Source organism: Saccoglossus kowalevskii, chromosome 14 (genome assembly GCF_978046115.1).
Source record: "Saccoglossus kowalevskii chromosome 14, keSacKowa6.1, whole genome shotgun sequence".
NCBI lineage: Eukaryota > Metazoa > Hemichordata > Enteropneusta > Harrimaniidae > Saccoglossus > Saccoglossus kowalevskii.
Genome location: NC_140654.1, coordinates 21,787,451 through 21,809,294, shown reverse-complemented (window position 1 = coordinate 21,809,294; position 21,844 = coordinate 21,787,451). Strand labels below are relative to the sequence as shown.

The 21,844-nt window shown below is 37.4% G+C and overlaps 1 protein-coding gene across 1 annotated transcript in view; it reads right to left on the bottom strand.

Moving 5' to 3' along the window:
* LOC100372163 (adenylate cyclase type 3) overlaps window positions 1–20,209 on the bottom strand; it is a 45,191-nt gene extending 24,982 nt beyond the window's left edge. The window contains exon 1 of the mRNA XM_002734049.4: window positions 19,172–20,209. Coding sequence (XP_002734095.1) covers window positions 19,172–19,816 — 645 coding nt within the window. The 5' untranslated portion in view covers window positions 19,817–20,209. The remainder of the gene's footprint in view (window positions 1–19,171) is intronic.
* Window positions 20,210–21,844: the final 1,635 nt, after the last annotated feature.

Genomic DNA, 21,844 nt, shown 5'->3' with positions numbered 1-21,844 from the left:
CTATATAAATAAATTAAATGTATAATAAAACATACCAGAGGCCCCCAAAAAATAAATATTTCATATACAAATGTCTCCAATATTTGAGATGGAATATTAAATTTACATTTAATTTTCAAGCAATAGTAAATAGTACAGTCTTGTCTTTATCTACATGGCTGTTTCAGAGAAGTAATTTCGATGTCAAACATTGAAGCGATCGTGTTTAAAATTCACTGAAACGACACAGAATGACGTTATTTATGGCGAATGACGATTATAAACTAACCGATAAAACCAAATAAAACACACACACATTCGACGCATTTTTATGTGTGCTCACACCTAATTATCATGGAAGAATTTGCATATATAATTGCTGTAAACAGATGGCAACGAGAAATAAAATAAATTTGCACACGTCGACAAAATAAGTTGGTTTTCTAATGATTTCTCAAAATAACAGTGACTCAGACTCTCGGCGGAAGAATGTCGTTAATGAATGTTCTCCGAGAGTGGCATGATTCAAACAATCACAGTTAATGTAGTTTGGATCACTAATTAATCTGACTTGGCTTAAAAATATAAATCTCTGAAGATGTGCCCCAAAGAACTGGATCGTTACACTAACGAACGTAAATGTTACGCTCAGCGAGGTCGCTAAAATTTGAAATAATTAACTGATTTGCTAGCTTGTTAGTACTTGTACGTTATTAACAAATAACAACCAGTTTCGATGTCGATAATGTCACTTCAAATTTTGACAAATGCTGTTAAGCAGCATGGATTAACTGATTACAAATGTTGCCATGGTTATCACAAGTGAAAACAAATGAAGTGTGTTTCCCGCACCGCGCCGTGTCCTCTGCGACGGAAACAGTGCGTGTGAAATACTTTCGAACACGCGCAGCGTGATAACTGCGGCGCTTTATGAGCTATCATATAGACGCGCGCGTGTGTACGACGCGCGCGGGTAACGACGCCTTACAGGATAAAATCATAAAAGATATGTAATTTCATGCACCGAACATATATTCACAGGTTTTCAATCTGTGAACTGAAAAAAAAAAAAAAAAATTCTTCGCACGCATGCATACATTACAAATATCTCCGCCTCGTTGACTCAAGTCTTTTTTTGACCGTCGTGCAAAATATATTAATTAGCCGAACGGAAAGCTGTTGCTAGGAAACAGCTCGACGCGCGATAAACGATGCATTGAGAGCTTACTTTACCCAGCATTCATCAGGTGAAGCCGTCTAGATTGAAAACAAACACGGCTTTATCCGACCAAGAAACAGTTCTTCGTGACTAGTAATACAAATGAGCTACCCGCTACAGATAATAACATTCTTTATTTATTCTGTACTGAGCGTGAATGAAACTGCTATTAGGGTGTCACACGGGACGGGATGGAAACATGATGTGCACTTCAATATTTGTACTTCGCTTGCCATAGTTGCTTGTTTCGGCAGAGATTTGCGACGCAGTGACCTATATTCTAGTGAGGTTGTGAAATATACACCTTCTCATGTTAAATCGGATGTAATTATACTCTTGTATATATCAATAATATTAAATAAAAATAGGAAGACTTTCTAACAATACCAACAGCAAATGTATATCAAGGAAATAACATATGCATATATATATACAGAGAGAAAGTATCAAATGTGTGACCCGAACTGACGACAACAACGGAACACATCACCGCCAAGCTGCGCGTACAAAGTCTACGCTTCATTGCCCGAGTGTTCGAGATTAAGCACTGCTGTCAAATTATATAAATATGAAATACATCAATGTTATTTCAAGGGAAAAAATTAAAATGCATTGAGATGTATTTCTTTCTAGCTTACAATAATATATGAACACTTCTACATGCAAAGCACACATTTTTAAAATATCAAAGCGTCGGAGATATTTATGGATACAAACAAACAAATTTATAAATTTACGTAGTAAAATTAAGCAAAATTGTAATTCATATTCCGAGTCTCAAAACTAATTCAATAGCGTTTAAGAATAAAATCTAATAATTTGTTAACTGGGAAGACTTACGCAAAAACCTGTCTGCTATATAGAAACACGCTATGTTGACACATACTGAAGTTAACACGACAACGACAATTAACGACAGACAATTAACGTTTTCTCAATTACATTTTTGATGATGATTCGACACCATGAATATTAGTGATTGACATTTGACATCTTACCTGCATTGTACTGCACTTGATACAACACAATTTACCACAAGTATACACAGGTAAAGTAACCGTGGTTACCGCTAGGAACACGTGCTTATAATAATATTGTATTCGCCAGCATTATTTACAGAGGCGGCGGCACGATATTTTGCATGGGTGAACGAGATCTGCTCACCAGCCTCGCGACAAAGGGTCGGGGCACTCTCCCGCTTAAAGATTTTGAAATCTAGACCCTCTGAAACGCTTTTTCCTGCATTTTGAGGGGCAAATTTTGCTGACACAAAACGGTTTCAGCTTGATTTTGGAGGGGCGACTCCCCCAAACAATTGCCGCTGCCATTGAATATATACATAACAATTAGTATATATATATTGCATATACTGTATTCATATACTGACCAGTTTATCATTGTCTTTGTTGTCATGTCTGGGACCAAATTTCGCATCCGATCCATTTACTAATTTGGCGCCATTTTTCTGCCAATCAATTTTAATTGTCATGCAACATACAATATTTAGTCGACCTCCCGGGAATTGTTTTTTTATTTAGTAGTAAATTTCCGTCAGGCATAACACAATGCTCGTGCGTCAGCAGGGGACTCTGTTTCAATATTTACCCAGAACGAAATGACATCTACAGCGAGAAGATTAGAGACAAGGACAAACTATGAAAACCAGTTGCTATAGCGACATCCGTGTTCCACGTTTAATTTGAAAAAAAAAAATGACTGAGTAAATTTATAACCATGCTGATGAAACGCTAATTGACTTACGAATTTTGTACGATTGTGTGAAAGAACAAAATTTTCGTGACTTTTTGTGACTGCACTTTACAATTGACCAACTGGGAGAAAGGTCACCATATATAAAATGGTGGCCGCGCAAAATAAAAACATGATGCAAAACCGCGACAACGGGTCTTAAAAAAAACGGTGCACTTTAAAAAAAATGATTACACATTGTATTTCGGTGTCGAGTGTTTGATTGCCAAAACGTATTTGTCTACGACACATAAAGCTAAATTCCAATCAGAATTATACTTCAAAACTGCCTATATAGAACGAAAATAACACATTGAAATTTTAACTACTAATGCGCCAAAGTCGTTACGCAGCGCGTTCGATTTTTGCGTTAAAAACCCACGTACTTACGCGCGTTGTATATTTCATACGCGACCTTTAATGACACAACTACAGTAACGCTTTATGCCTAATGTCCGCATACTAAACTCAAGGTTTTTTTCCACATAATTTGAAGTGAAAATACGTTACTTTGTAGAGCGCTGACCGCTAATTAACTTTGAACAATGTACGTAGAACAATATCTGGCTCTACGTCGAAAGCTAATGAACTTTTCTCGCAAACTAATTGTCAGGATGTTGAATAGCGGGTGGTTGCGTAAACCAAAGCACTTAGTCATTTAAAGATTTATTAACGAGTTAAATTGAATCAGACGGATAATCTCTCGTGAATATATGTATGTATATAATTCATAAATGTATAAAAGACGTTGTACAATCCAAAAATGAATATTCAATCACATTTTTACTGAGCGCTTTTCACTGCACGTAGCGCAGTACATTATTTCTAGTCTGCTTTCACGAATGTAGCTCTTTAAAATCGTTTCAAGATTCACCGCTTTGAATAGAGGTTTCAATTACTATTCTGCGTTATGCTTTTGCACTATATCGAGTGGAAAAGACGGCATTTTCATCTCTGCCGCTCGCTCAACGCCCGAGAACAACCTAAGCAAAGCGTAACACTGAATGGTATGGCATAATAAACTCTAAAATTAAGTGTGGCACTGAGAGTTCAATAAACTGGTACAATGACGAACGTAGCGAAGGTTTTTTTGTGAGGAAATGGCAAATCTCGATATCGAACAATGAAATATACATTACATTACCGCGATACGCGTTTGAAATCAAACAAAAAGTTTATAATATCATGGTGATTCAAACCGACAAAATGGTCTCGAGAGAAAGTGTCCATGGCTTTGATATTAGAAAAGGATTTGAGGGAGTCTGAAAAATGGCCACAGCGTATTGGTTTATTGGACGAATCAAACTCTACGGAGAGGCAATATGAACGAATACAGCAATTTTACATGCATAGACAAGATATGTAAACATATATTAGTGAAAGAGGAAAACATTCTTTAAACTAGTTAACGGATTCAGTTAATCGAATACCGTCTGCATACATTTGCATGATTGTACTACGTATTAAATATGTCACTACAATGAAACGCAAAAGCAAACGTCACGTTGACGATAGAATTACGTCACCGCTCGTTGTATCTCAAATATTAAAATGCTATTTCAGTAGTTGCACTTTTAAGTTTGTGTGTTTTCACTCCCAAAAAATCTAACGATATTATATTCTAGGAATATATTAAACCAACGCCGTGTTTCTATGTAAAATAGTGAAAAGCTTAAAGCGAGAGGGTCGTCACCTGCGCACGGGCGGGAATTGATTATCAAGCGACGATAACAACACGGCTAAAAACGAAAAGGCTCATTGGTAGACACGTGTTTGTAAAAAAATGACACGCTATGGCCATCTGACGTATGCGCATGTGACGACTACCCTGCTTTAAATACATCCCTCATTTACATATTCTGTACCTGGTGGCAGCGATGAGATATCAGAACGGGTCCATCCCAATTACTCGCACAATGTATTTCCAACCTAAGTTGTGTTCGGAGTCGACTGCACCAGCAACTTAATATATTCCCATTAAACCCATGCACATACACATGGTCACATGTCATACAAATCGGATGAAAACATTCAGTTAGGCAATAACTAATTAAACTGGATAAGTATGAGTTATGATATCCACATCCCGGGGTTCGGGTAGGGCAGGTATTAGCGCCACAGAGTCTGCAAATAAAACCACCAATGTATGCGTTGAATATATGTATTCGGCTTGCATGCGCTCGGCTAGATTATTAATATTTTTAAACGGCGTTTCCGCAAATATGCAAGTCACGTTCTCGCAGATTCAGTAATACATTATTGGAATATAATATTGTACACAGTTTTATAATCAACGCTGACTAAAATATTATATTCTCGCTTTCACGTGGGAAGAGTTAATTATAACTGTATTTATATTGGTACCGTGCTAAGCTATGGCAAATCACCTACTGCAAAAGCTAATTCAAATCTGACTGATAATAGAAACGATTCTGCTATTTCCGCAGTTTGCTATCGCTCTATTTTTACGGTAGGTGTACGAACATGAGAAGTGCTTAGACCGTGGCGCAATGATACAAATTTCACACCAAGCTGCTGTTACACATAATTGATAATGCAAAATAATGTACGTGTAATTTTAGCTGTATTTAAGATAAATTATGCCAATTTATGGATTTATATGGTAAAGGTCGGTTATGTCATTGCAGTGTGAGCGATACGATAATTGTGGCTGCTATAAATCAAGTGCATTCTTGTGAGTAGTATTGTGGTTTTGAATCAGCGTACTAGTAAACGTCTCTCTTCTGTTACCGTGCCGAAATATGTCTCGCATACAAACAATGGTTGTATACCAATGGTTGTATACCGAACTCCGAACGATTCGATACGTACTACTTATCACTGTGTAAATTGCAAAGACCTACGAGGAGGAGATTGGTTCTATACGTCACAGGGGTGTTAAAATCGAACGCGTGGATCACCTGGGCTGGTGTACATTGCAATAATCGTGACGTCATACTGTCAGAAAAAGGGAAAATAATGTAATAATCATGTTTATTTCGATTGGTATTAGGGCGAACAATTGAATCTGATCACGACGAGAATATTGAATCGAGGCGGCGTTTGGATGAACGTATCTGATTAAAAAAAACATATATCAATCAACGCAACAGTTGGGAACCGCCTCTAAAACCGAGGTTTGGTGAGAAAAAGTTAGGGTGTCTAATGAGGTTAATGAAAACCTTGACAATGTCATCCTCCGGACAACGGCGTAATCTTTAAACAACTGTCACAAAATACAGTGAACACCGACAAACGGAAGCCGCTACCAAACTATCCCTCACAACTATAAACGATTCGACCCTGTGTTTCAATTTAATTCGTTCTGCCCTTTCCTGGCTGATTGAATTCACTGCCGTACAAATTTTACGCCAGTATGGTTATTCCCATTTAAACTGCGCATGAAAACAATCTGGTTATTAGCGTGGAAACGATCGAGGTTAGGCTAACACAATATTACATATCACGGTATCGGGATTAGTTGGGATATGAGAGAAACACGGAAACTACGTAAAGGTCGTCGGACTTTTATTACAAATTAATATTACGTGTTAAAAAGAGGGTATTTTATAAATCTAAAATTGCAGGTGATGGATAATCTTATTTCCTTTTAAGCGATGTTTAAAATCAAGTATGAGTGAATACAAATCGACACAATGTTTTTAGTTTGTTGGTGGTATCTATATACATCTTACACTCGAACACTTCCGGGTTTCCAGCACGCCATTATTCAGCAAAATTTCGGGCTCGATCGAAGTTGGTTCAAGACACGCACAGTCGACTCGGCGTCTCATGCACACACAAAAATGAGCACAACGAATACATTTTTTTTTTAGAATTTCGGGGAATTTTATGTCAAGTTTATTCACCTGCCACAGGACATTCAAATATACAATTGGAGAACGATTTCGGTCTTTGTTACTCTACTCGCCACGAACGAGACAGCAATAAGTATGACGTGCTCAGATGAAAATACAAGTCGAAATGAGAGTTTAGGATATTAGCGATTCAACATCTGTACTGGGGCCGGAATAAGTGCATTGTTTTTTTAACATAAATTTTAATATCGTGTTTTTTTTTTCTTCAACACACACGCACACAATGCTATAAATAGAACTAATGCATAGAGTATGATATACAAATGTAAATTAGTTCATGATTGAGCAAACGGAAATGCGATCAGATGATGCCAGCCCAGCTCGAAATCGTACAGCGATTTCTGGCCCAATAGGTCATCTTCGTGTATTAGTGGGGCAGCGAGTTATATTCATCTGGTTAGACAAATTGCCAGCTCTATATATGGACAGTCAGTATAGCAATATGAATTCATGTCTGATTCAAAACGACGAAAATAAAAAAAAAAACACAAAAAACTAGAAGGTATTCTTTGTGCGCAAATCTCCGCCACAGATGCAAATACTCATATCCCGGTAGTGAGAATACGTCTTTTTGTGACAAATCACATTGATTTTATTGACATAAGCTATTCACCTGGTTTACGTCGGAAGGACAATAGCTCAAAAACAAATCTGGCAACAAATATATCAATGCAAATATTATATTTTCCATTTTTTCAAAAAATAAAGTCCAACCTCTAACCGATTGGTACTTGTTTCCATGGGCAACACATTCATAATGTTTTGAGATATAAATGGAAAATACTGTTTCCATGCAACCAGAGCAACATCAATAGTTAATCGATTGGTTCCAAGGTGAAGGGTAACCCTTCCTGAAAAAAAATCAGGAGAATATTTCTCTAACTGTTTGAGTTATAAATAAAAAGCATAAACAATTTCATGCGAATTGATTCATCCTGACTGTTTGCTGTGAAATGGATACGCAATCTTGATGTACATATATTTTATTGTTGACGATTACAGTCGGCGTACGATATTGACGGTTACTCTTGGATTTGCATTTTTTATGATTCGTGCGAGTCGAGAGTAACACTTTGTCTTGCCTAAAGTTCGTCTGTGTCGTACAGCGAATGCAAAAGCATCGTCGACTACAAATACTGACTGTTTGAAATATGAATAAAATAAAAGCCATGTATAAATACATGGGATTATATTTTATGTAATTCGCTATTAAATAACGTTTGTTCATCCATATAGAGAATATTTTAGTCGGAATGACTTTTGAGGATTAAATTAAATTTATTACCAATTCTCGAGGTCATTCATCGTCGTAACCTTTTCGGCAGTAATATTATTAAATTCAAGGTTTTGAAGTACCAGACTCGAGGAGCGTACGGGTGTCGATGTTTTTTCGCCCGGCAAATATGCGATATACGAAAATATGTCATTAATTAACAATTTCTTTTTTTTTTATATTGCAGAGGTGGGACTACTTTTTATGTCACTATTTGTTCCAGTGAAAACGAGAGCACGTATTTGTACTGGACATAACTATTTTATGAACAGTGTTGTATTTTCAGGTTAGCATGAGATTGCGTTCATTGTCCTGAATGTGACGTCGCGTATATTTGTATAATTAAAACACAACCAACGATTGAAATTATTCACATGGTGTCCAAGTAATTTATATTCCAATATTCTATTAGCAGTTTCAATGCAGACGACATGTACAACATTACGTGGTCTCGTAGTGCGTGTATTGTTCATTTCATCGCCGTTTATTGGCAAAAACCACCTGTTGATCGAGATGCTGTCATGACAACAAGGTTTATTTCCGCGAAAAATAAATTGGATCGTACAATTTGTTCAATAAAACGTACATGCGTTAACTACCTGCGCACTGGATTAACCTCTTGACCTTTCCATGGCGGATGGAGGCATTCAGTGCTATAGAGAGTAAACATTAGACAACTAATGTAATATGCATATGTAATGTAAATACGTGCATTTGATAAATATATCTTAATAATTTGAAATCGGTATTATTTGGTTATTTTTACATGTATGCTAATTTATATACAAGTACACGTATTATTGAAAATTTTCATCGTTTTTGAAAGGCTATGTTTCATTTAGCGCGTCTTGATAAATACATTAAGGTATGGTTCATCGCCCCCCAAAAATGTAAAATAAACTGTTTAACGTATTAACGCACCTGTAATTTGTAGCGCGTGTGCAATAGCATTGTTATTATTCAATCAAACGAATACCGCCATCTTTGCTACAATTTTCCGACGAATCGTACGCTAATTGCAATTGAAGACGGACCCAGAGCATGACTTTTATGATTGAAGGGGTGAAGGGGAAAAGTTTTTGATACTTTTTTGGATATGCTTGCTACTTGGTTGAAATCTACCACATAGTTAAAACACTGTATTCGCAACACGGTCAAATACAAAGACTATTCAAAAGCGCGTATTATTTCAATTAAAGAGCAGCGGTCGTCGCGCCACGCATGCGCGAGATATTGGACTCATATGAGCAAAGATGATGACTTTGACTGTAGTGCAGACTAATGAGTAAAAGCCGAGTAGATGGTAAGCTTTAACGATATAATTTCTTTGGTTATTGGTATCGAATGAGTCAACGGCGGGTGTACGTTGCGCCTTGGTCAAAACACATACTCATGATTTGGATTAGAGGAGCGCATTGGATTGTAGGAAAATTCAATGTTTATCAAGACAAATGTCGCACTTGCGCGTCGCGACGATCGCCGCTCTTTAACAGTCCGTATTATTAATCCAAAATGGGTGCGCGGAACACCAAAAGAACACTATTATAACATCAAGCAGAATGTTTTTTTTTTTTTATTAGTCTAAAAGATTAATGAAGTCATCCATATTGATACATTTAACTTAATTACCAGTGTCCTCAGAGCTGAATCACGTGGCTGCATATGACGAAGTATCTCCTTGCATTGGTCGCTGACCTGGAAACTTGACATTGATTCGTTATAGTGTGATCGATATATTGTCAAATACTATTAATATCAAAGCACGATACAATTAACTTGCCGGTAAATGCGTTACTTAGTTTATCAATCATGTCATTTATATCGAATCTTTTTCGAACATAAACGCGTTAAACCTTAACTAAGATTTACTAGGATGCGGCGTTAAACATTCTTTAGTACAACTCTGAGAGATCCACTGACTGGTTTCTATCATTCCAAGTGCCCTTCCCCTGCCTACCAATTAATTAATGACGATATCAAAAAAAAACAAAAACAAAAAAAACAACATTATTTTTGTGGGCTGACTACAGAGACAACACACACCCCCGGCCAAGATACACACAGTTAAATAATAAAAACACAGTAGAATACCCTAAACACTGCCCGAGCCCAAAGCTGGGCGTTTTTCGACATATTCTAATTCAGCAGCGGAAATGGTGATTTTAATTCAGCATTTTTTTTAACTGTGTTGGATTGCCCAGCACTTCATCCAGCTCTGTATACGTACGCCCATACTTGCTCGCAGTGCATTATGGGTTCTCTTGATAACCGACTGACGATGATTAATTAATAGCTAAAACTGACTGTGTATCATGATACTATTAATCGGCCCGAATCTTTGCGTATTATATAACGAAAGTCGCACAACTGGGAGAGGACGTTGTAAAATATTGAAAGCAGATGAAGGATGAATTCGCGGAAAACTAATGATAGTGAAGACAGGGAAATGACAGGGCGACACTCAAAGTAAAGTCAATTAGTATATTAAACTACAATTCCGGGTTTCATCGATATTGATAGCATGCCAACTGAATATTACCGCCACTTTTCGATTTTACGCTACAATGCGTTGACATTTTCCCCGATAATTGCTTTCATTTCCTAGGCAATATATTTTCCAACTGTAAATCTAAAAGTAGCAGAGATGTCATATGATAGGGAGTGTTTCGTCATATTTAGTGACATTAAATGGCACGTCACTTGATTTCAGAATGCGATGCTAGACCAAGCACCTACAAGCTGTCAAGCAGGATTAGTGCTGTATTGGTGCGTGATCACCAGCAATTCACACTTTTAAGAGGCAGTGGTCGTCGCATAGCGCGTGTTTGAATTTCATGTAAATAAACAATGTATTTTGCATGCGTTGTATACGTCGCTATGTGTTCCATATCGAACACGACGCGGCGCGTCAACCACGGCCAATTAAGGCCACAGTATGTATATATATATATAGTGCGCGGCAGACACAACGTGGGAAATATAACAGTAGAACAGTATTGATAATGTCTCTTTGGAATGTACAACCAATACCAAATTTAGGGAAGACGGGAGAACAACCCACACATTTATAACGTCTGTCTTCTCTACATTTATGCACAACAAATAGTATATCCCCCAAAAGCAATTATGGATAATGTATTGGACCGTTATGCTCGGGTCTAATTTGTTTCTTAAAAATCAATTTATTTGGAATAGACTATTCAAATTACTACTGTGTTATATTGTGAAATGAAAGGAGCCTGGTTAGGAAGGTTAATCTGGCCGCGATGTGACAACGCTTGCAAAGCGCCAAATCGCGTTATCGTCACTCACAGTTCTTCTATCACGGGACTGAGCATCACTATTTCTGTTGACACGCCAACCCTAGTTCTCATATGTTGAGTTCAGTGGGCAGCAACAAACTGGAAATATTAGTTTATATTGCAATGTTTTACGGTAGACTATGCCAAAATAATTACTCGAAAATAACATTAAAAACTCAGTTCCATGAAGCATGCCATGGGGTGATTTCTTGGAAGCGAAGACAATTTCGCGCTGATTAAGTAAGTGAAGAACAGTGGAAGAACCGTGCAAATACTTCCACGCACGCGTCGCGAATACCGTCTCGTTTCATGGCAACACTGTCGCTTCCAAATGACGTCTTGTTGACATGCCCAGGCCGTGTGAGACAGCGGGTTAGATGTAATCGTTATTGGCAACACATTGGTGTCTGTAACCGTACAGCTCTCTGGTTTAACAACTTTCGAAGGGGTGTCACGTCAAAGCAGTCGGTATACTCTCAGTTGTCTGGAGCAGTATTTCAAAATTACCAAATAGAAACCGAAATATTAATAACGGGAACTTTGTAACAGTTGGTGTCAGTGTGAAGTAGATGTTCATTTCAACGTGCGATACTCACAAATTTGTGTTAATAATGGAATTTTCTTATTTAAAGAATCAGTCAATATAGATTGTACTTGAGATAACTTTGTAAGACTCCATTGTAACAAATGATATTATTGTGGCCATGTCCCGACCTCGTTCAGCGATATTTTTTTTTATTTGGATTTTCATGATTCGAAAAAAATGGCGTTGATACATGATTCAAAACACGTAATCGAGAGAAATTCCTTAAATTCGTGCCGTGGCCATTGCGTAGCCGCTAGTCCCGGAATGGTGGGTACGAAACAGCTGTAAATTGATTTTACCGTGTCTCGCCTGCAGAGTCGACGGTGCCACATCAAAGCTGCGTGTGGTATATTAACGACACATTTGCTGTATTTGCGTTTAAGTTACTAGTATTACTCACCCAATTTGATCGTGTGAAAAGTTGCCTTAGATTTTAAATGAGATTTATTTTATATTTATATATTAGTTTCTGTAAACGTCCCTGCTCATTGTTTCCATGATACACACCTGTTCTCAGAGTTTACACTGGCCAACATTCAATCACGTAAATTAACGTAAATAAATTCACAACAGCATGCAGCGTTTTTCTTCGTGTATAAGATATATAAAAAATCAGTATCGAGAAATCATATTTAAAAAAAAATGACGCGTTAATGGTATCGTAATTCTCGTCTTTACATGGCGGAATTAATGCTATACGGTCATAAACTATAAACAATACGGTAACATTTGTTAAAACGTTTTTATTACATAATTTATCATGTCATACTGGTAACATTCTCCAGATTATTCTTTAATACTAAATTGCCCATTTTAGCTAGTCCGTCAAAAAGTATTACTGAGATAAACAAATATTTTTAATGTCTGATACAAAATAATGAGTGGAAAATTTACTGAAGGCAATTCTTTCAAAGTCACACTTCGTTTTACAGTTATTAACACATTTTCTAACAATGATTTCTTTGTATAGTTTCTTTTCACTGACCTCCATTTTGTAAATTGTTTAGTATCTATGTATATTTCGGGCTAAACGAAACGAAACTATATGTAAAGTACTAGTGCGCTATATATTCATCACGTGATGGTGTGTTTGTTCGTTGTTTATTACACTGCGCGCGCACTTCTAATCGGCACAGATATACGAATACGCTCCTCTGATACAATGTTCGTATGAGAACGGTCGTAAAAATGATGCGAAGACAGTTTTTACTCGCTGTTAATGAGGTCGATTGCTACGCATCTTTGTTTTACCCACGTGCGACCGATTGAACTTAACGTTGTGGCTGTAAAACTCTAACGAGAGACAATTACCCATATTTCTTTGAAGTACGGCCACTCGAGTCAGTATTCCTCATTCAAAGCAAAACACGGCTGCGAGGAATGCGGTTCTCATTCTTAGGCTAGTTTGTTAAACATGTTTCAAGCACGACGATCCGTGGACAATCTGTGACTAAACACGTACCCTACGAATGGGAACACTACTCACACAAAGGGCACATTGAGAAACATACGCCCTCCTGGATAAACGAATCGATTACAAAGATTTTGTTATCATTATGTAACTGTAATATGTTATATTACAAAAAGAAATCCTCTGCGGTCACGTATTTTTTTCTCTTTATATGATCACTTTTCTCAGTTTGAAGATCCTCTCGTAATTTGAAACTTCATTTTAGCTTGTAGATTCTGCAGCTCAAATTATATTACAAGGTAAATACACTATTTGAATAGCGAAGAACACAGCGCCCAGAGAACAATAATGAAATGTACATACGTGATGCTAATTACATTCAATTCAGTGAATTGAATTGCCTCAGTGCGGCGTAGTAACGAGCGTTGTCATGGAAACTGCAATTAACGGCTTATTAGGTAAGTGTCTTCTTTTAGGGCATCTGAATTTAAAATGGCGAGTTAAGTTTCACTGTCGACACACACGAGTATTATTTGATTAATTCGATGTTGAATGCCGGTTGAGACGTTTGTTTATGTACGTCCCGTGGTTAGTAATTTAAATATTATTCAATTCATTATCCAGAAGACATCATCGCTGAATGAAAACAAAAATGTGTTTGTAATATAAATTTCTGTCCGATTGGGTACGTATAGTTTATACGGGGCGCATGCGCGTAACTTAAACAATCGACGTGATGCTGCACAGAAACCCGTTACGCGCAAGCAATAACATAGCAATAGCGAAAATAAAATACCGTCTTACTGTATAACTGCATTTTCGGAGTATTCTTTAAACACTAAAACAAATACTAATGTTTGTTTTTTTTAAAGTAAGTGATAAACAACACTCCACGTGTATGATTTTAATGACCAAAAAACCAACCACTGCCATGCCAGTACCAATGTAAGTATTTTTTACGCACTAACGCATGCGCACTTGGCATGTTGTTTTGAAACAATACATCGTTACGTGGTTACTGTTCATATGACAGACACGTTCAGTTGTGCACCTTGCGAATTTAGGTTTGTTATTGGGAGAAGTAACCGTCAGAAAACGAAATAACGCGGAAGATTATTTAAAAAGGAAACAATGGCGGTTCTCCCACGTCTAGATTGTGAAAGGAGACCTGGCCAAATGAAATTTTTATTAAAAAAAAAATGCTCGGTCGTCATTCTGAAAACTAGAAACGTCGATAAATTACGCGCATGCCAATGTAAAAATTGTACTCCGGCGACAGGTGCTTCATCATGATTTAGCGTTCACTACCTGTATTGGTCATGTGACATTGTCAGCGACTAGGGCGCGAGTATAATTTAGTAATCAAAAAAAAAAAAGATTTAGCCATGAGCTGGAAGAAATGGTTATACAAATATATGTTGACAACCGGGAAACACGAATGGCGGCCATTGTGTACTGATTCTCATATTCTACAGAGCGAACAGGTTGAGTGAATGTTGTTAATAATGAGAGAAATATCTTTAGATGATTTCCTAATATTTGCATATTTTGCATCTAACCAATATGACGCGTCATGTGATATAATTCCGAAGAATCGGAAGAACTGTGATTTTCTATAACAAAGAAAAATCTATGAGATTTCTTGCGACCCGAATATATTATATATACCATGATCACTAGCGGTAAGTATGGATTCTGCGTTTGTTTTCAAACGCCTAATCGCCGTATCTAGCAATATAATCATCTTTCCACACTTATTCATGATATAGTTCTTCAAAAATGAATAATATGAACAAGATTCGATCGCAGATACGCTCATATGGTTCCTACCCTTGTTTGAAACTCTGACGTCAATGATGCGGAAATTATTTCAGGATCACGAGGAGCGGTCTACGAGTCACGTTGATGTTTGAAGAGAGTATTTTTTTTGTTTGCTGTCTGATTCACGAGTAGCGTTCTCTTCAGAATGTCTTTCCATCAAATGGCTGTTGTATATATCGTTAATGCTATATTCCTTGATAATTGCACGGTATGTGTCATTTGAACGGCCGGCGAGAAGCTGTTTACGAAAGCGCGCGATGAATTACAACGATGTAGGTTCTACCAGAAATCTAGGTATGAAGCTGTTCCTTCGGCCTTCGCAGATTTCCATCACAATATGAGTTAAAATAAACCTTAGATTTTCATAACACCGCTTTGATTTCTACTTAAAATTGGAATGTGTAACTCATAATTGTACATGCTCGACGAATTATAATAGATCCGAGGGCGATTCGTTCTGACCACGAAGTGACGATTTGAGGAATACTTGACTTTGAAATCACCAGACGTAATCGAACATCGTAGTTGTACGTCACTAGTGGCCGTCAGCAGAGAGTAAAAAAAAAACTGCCAGAAGTTATACAAAGACAATATACGCAGACAAGTTTAAAGTGCGGTGGTTGTCGCGCAGCGCGTGTTCGAATTTCATGTAAATAAACAATGTGTTTTACACGCGTTGTATACGTCGCTATGAGTCCTATATCGAACAGGACGCGGTGCGACGACCACCGTACCGGCCTTTAAGCTGTGATATCAATCGCTAACGTAATAAGTCTTATTTTTATTTGTCGTGATATATCAATGAATGACAAAATGAAACGCCTAAAAACACCTGCTCATCCCTCCATCAAGTGATATGCTCTGTTGAACACTTTCCCCGGAGTTTCATTTGTTACGCTTATTGTTGTCGACGCTGGCAAGTCGTAATAATATACATAACTCTTCATATCAGTCGATCTTTTTTTAGAGCAGAAATCATTTTGGTTTGGTCTCCATGACGACGATTTGAAGTTAATTTTCATTACATGTTCGTGCTAGAATACAATTTTAATACTTGAATGATCAAGCACAATTTCCAACGCAGTTTTGTATTTTGTAGCGCGTCTGTCGCGAGCTTCTCACAATACGTTCGAACTGGTGCAAACACGAGTATATTCGCCAGCCCAATAATAATACGAGTCAAGTATGGTCTCTTCTGTACGCCATATGCATAAAAATAGAAGGCTATTAATTTTGATTCACGTAATGCGCGCTGCATGTTATGTGTACACCGGAAATGACTTGCATTCACCGGAAATGACAGCAGCTATTTCGTTAGCTGCGATCTCGAAGATCATATTATCGAATAATCCGGATATCTTGCTGCTCTCGGCTTTGAATACACGATCGAGATTACTGCGATGAAAAGTCGAATTGGGTTTCCATTTGAGCTTTATTTTACATCACAAGAGAGAGCTAAATACGATTGAGGAAGATCGACCAACTTCATGATGAACACAGAAACACTGCCGTATATTGACAATAAAATCGCTATATTTAATCGAGTTCATTGGAAAATATTTGAGAAAATCGACGAGAGTTTATATAATAAGAACAGATCACATTATATACTGCATTGTGTCTGGCAGTAAAATAAATCCGATAATCACTAATATTTACGTCCTGTACACGGTATTTATTTAAAAAACGCGTTGCTAATGGTAACGACCTATACGCATCATATGTTAAGCAATCACCATATATAGGATTTTGCGATGCAAACCATGGTAACCATGACCAGTATGCAACCCAATATAAAACTTGATTTTTTAAACAAAATTCTAAATAATAAATGATATCCCGGGAGTTATCGTGCGAGTAGTACAAACTCGCTATCGGTTATCTTAAGCTTGTTCCGATACAGCCTGGAACTACTGAGGCAGATAACATTGATGTCAATGTATGGGGTTGAGGAATTCAGAAATCGTTAAGAATTATGTGCCTTTTTGTGGCAATGCATAATCGGCGATGTTAGATGCTTGTAATTAAGTCCCAGAGTGGAGAATTCAATTTCGGGGTGCGTGCTGTGTAGAATAAGCTGGATAGGAACTTCAGTATAAATACTAAAAAAGGCGGTGGTCGTCGCGCAAACATTCGAGCAAACATGCACAGATAAGCGTACTTTACTTGTGTTGGTTACGTTTCTATGTGACCCATGTCAAACACGACACGACTTGATGACCACCGCCCCTTTAAATATGATTATTATTACCACAATTAAACGATCATGGCCCGATCCCAATCCACGTGATTTATCATCGCGTAAGCTCTACGCACAGCTCTACGCGGATTCGATTATTCACGTGAGTATAGAGATAATTACAAGTATTGTGTTCTAGGAAATGAAAATAAAGCATGCATAATGTGGATTTTTACTTGACAAGAGCGAGTGTCAAGTGAAATGGGGGTTGTGTAGAATAAATGCGATCTGTTAAGCCACGTGACTTAGTACGATATAGGCTATAGGCACACGTATAAGACGAATGTAGTTATTCACGTTATTCGGCTGGTAGTGTCCGATTTCAGGTTATAGTGAGTGGGAATTTTTTCTTCGGATACTATATCGGCAACTTTTGAATGCAGATTCAGCGTTATTAAACTTTGATGTAACGGAACTAAACTACGCATGGAGAAAACTGCTTGGAAAATAGAGCATTTGGAACAAGGAAGCTACATCGAAAATTTCAGTCGGAGGGCGTCATCAAATATTGACCAACGTTAATTTGTTTTTTGAATGAATTACGTGAAACCCGTTCCTATGGTAAATATGTACACGGTTCCTCTACACCTGTACTACACGTGTTCACGTATCGTGGATATTTCGAACTTTAAATCATGAATGCTGTGCCTAAGATATACTGTACGATGATCAACTTATGAATATGTATTATATGAGAATGACATAGTCCAATATTGAAGGAGGGCATCTACTTCAGCTAAATCAATCCAATCTGAGTTCAAACAAACTTCGATTTTGTAGTAACACCGGGACACCGTGATCTTGTGTACGCAATTTCCTTAAGAAATATACATTACCAAACAAACTTACTAGAAAAACAATTTGGATATTCATTTTTTTTTCAAAACTTTCATATGAAGGTATTGAACAAGTGTTTGAAAAAGCAATTATTACTACATCGCCGAAACAACTAACCTTCATTGTCACTCAATGGCTGGAAGTCCGAGCAGCATGGATGCGCGCCCCTTTTATATAAAAAGTGACGAGTCTACATCACAAATTATTTGTTAATAACATCATTAAGATCAATATTGAGAACTATAATATACCCCTCTCCCGGTGTGTTCCACGTGATCACCACGTGTAATCACATGATCAGTTCAAGTCAAAATCCACCCCTCCCCAACAACAAAAATGTTTTAATCTCTCTTGGAAATAAAAAGCATAAACTAGTTATGGGTTCTACGATGGAGCGCTTATCTGAGCAGATAACACACCCACAAGATTGTGAATTGTGGATTTTATAGTACTGGCAAGTTATTTATTGCTTGCAACATGTTGAATGGCCCCGGAATTACATGTTTGTTTTTTTCAATTTGAAAATAACAATTCACGTATGAAATTGTGAGGGATTGGGCTATAAATCACACGAAAATCGTTGGATTGTTCATTTTAATGGGAATGTTTAACATATTTTGTACCTACTTGGGCCAAGTAGGGTGAATAAATAAATAAATAAATAAATAAATAAATAAATAAATAAATAAATAAATAAATAAATAAATAAATAAATAAATAAATAAATAAATAAATAAATAAATAAATAAATAAATAAATAAATAAATAAATAAATAAATAAATAAATAAATAAACGTGATAGAAGGAAATGACTAAGGTAGTTCCTCGAGAAGAAATTTGGTATGTTGTAAGAGAGACACTAGTCTCAACCACCTACCTGTAAGGCAAGGTACTCGGTATTCGCCGAAGCGAGGATTCCAATCATCAAACTGTGACCCAGCGTGGCGATGGCACTCAGCAATAACACAAAAAGCAGTCGCAGAGGCATCATGACATACGACGCGTAAATGAAAAACACCACCCATCCGACCCCGTCACTGGGGGTAAGGGGATGGTAGTGAAGTCCCAGGTGGGCGAAAAGTTGTCCACACAACAGTATCCAAATGAAAAACGGCATGACGTTGGCTAAAGACCACTCCGATACCAGTCTGAATTTACACAGGACGAATAAGATAAGGTTTGTTAAAACGGAGATACCCATAATTGAGATTTCAGTCAGCTTCGATTCGTCGTAACTTGCCAGATATAAAGTCAGGACGCACACGTCGAACAGAAAGGCAAATAGCAACAACACCGGTAGCATATCCAGCTTCTGCCGGGTAAAATAGGCCCGGTAGGTCCCCTCCATGGAGGTTGAGGCAAAGTGGCTCCCTATACATCCTGGGAGGCAGTTATCCCCACAAAGCGCACCGCCTGGGATCTCCATGACATCGCGATTACGGGACCCCCTCTCCATTTCCATTACTGTGGACGGAGTCTGTCCAGAGTCAAACTCTTTAGTAATTCCGTTTTTCTCCTTCATGGTTTGCGTCGACTTGTTTAAAGATACCTTATTCCGTATACGAAATGCACCGTTCTATTTTTTTATGAGCGATGTCGACAGATACTACATCATGGTAACCGATTTTAATTTCAAATCGCCGCAATGCAACGCTATTGCATGGCGGAAGATACGTGAAAACCAAACTGTCACATAACGTATGTGTGTCTTAAATAAATTGCCCTTTTGCGAGTATTTGTACAAACTGAAGAGTGTTTTCAAATCAGGACAAACATTTACATAAGGGTCCAAGGCAGGGCAATTTACATTAGAATTGTCGATTAGTTAAGAAAACAACACACTGACAGATTTTTACGAGCGCAGCAACCAGTTGAAAGCACCAGGTCGATCTTGCTCTAAGTCGTTCAGCTCCTGGGGCCGGTAATCTATGAAACAAGTAGAATTCCTTAGTTAATTCCTTAGTTTATTCTTTTTCTCTCTTTCTGTCTAGCGCCGAATCATCGATCGCCTGCCAGTGATTGTAATTGCCTATTCACGATAGGAAAAAAACCCATTTCCAATAGATCAGCTTAGCTGTCGGGAGAGAAACACGATATCATTTCTCGCTTTCGTTGGCTTCACTATCGGCTGGTTTGCATTCACCTGTTCGGCCTCTGAAGACAAAAACTGAAAATTGGTTCTAACAAGCGTGGTTTTATTTAGCAGGTAATTAGTCTCATTCAATGTAACGAAAATGAACGACAATATAACAATATTGGGAAAAAAACACGATCTAAGGCCAACACCGAAAGATGAACACCGAGTGCACATTTGTGCGTTGGCAGTGAAATCGGACATATGAGGCAAACTAGATAAACGTATTTTCATCCCTACACGTTAAAAGCGACGGAGGCGTTAAATGAGAACATTCGCCTCTCATTGTGTATACATACCGCCATTTTTTCAATAGTATAGTCTCGCTGATTTTCGTTAACTCCACGATAAAACAGAAAAGGATAATACAGGGTATTTCATCGTTCCAGGTCTCTGCTGCGATGTAATAACACCGCACAATCCAAGATAAACCTTCAACAACGCTGTCACTGTTCGTGTGGATCAATAAATCGTGACGTCACAAGTGGGAGAAACCACTCTGAAAGAGACGCGCTGAACGGGGAGAAGGTCATCTGCATTAGTCACCCTGTGCGGATTATTATTATAAAAACACCCCTCGAACTCAACTCGTGTTATAAAATGATTAGGTCAAATTTAGAGTTGGATGTACAATGACCAGTGAATAAAATAAATTTATTGCGAAGTATTTCTATTTTGAAAAATAAAATGGCGACTAGCAATTGATCGGAAAACACGTTTTCGCTGGTTGCTATGGTTGACTCAACCTCATAATAAACAGTGAAAGAAGATCAGGCGTTTGTTTAGAAATCATATTTATTCATTTATTCAAAGACGCAATGTTGGAACCGAATTAACACAATTGCTGTTGCGGACAGGGTGCGTAATTAGTGAAATTAATACGATGTCTTATTTCAGTATGTTGTGGAATTACACATTTTTAATAAATAAACAGATACGATAGAGTCTTTATAAATGTTAATGACATCATTTTAATAAATAATCAACGCAGAATATTTAAATAATGTAAATTCAATCTCACTGAAACGTGTCTGGTCGTGTGCTAAACACAGCAACATTTTCCAGTCTATTCAATTCGTAGTAATATCCTGACATTTATTATCCATTTCTCAGAAAAATAAATATTTACATACCAGTTTTCAAATTGGGCGCCGTGCGATATAAGAGCTTAAAGAGTATGTGCGTAATAACACACATTCCCGTGCCTGGATTATTACTGGGATTAAATTAAAGTCCGTTATTATTAATTTAATATTTTCGGAAGAATTCGACAACCGATGTCAGGCCATCATCAAATCTTAATATCGCAGATTAGACTATTGTAGAATGTCATCCTTCGTAATCCAATTGATATTAACAAAATATACGCGTGTAATGGAAAACAATAACGAGTGACTGCTTATTTATGGGATGGAT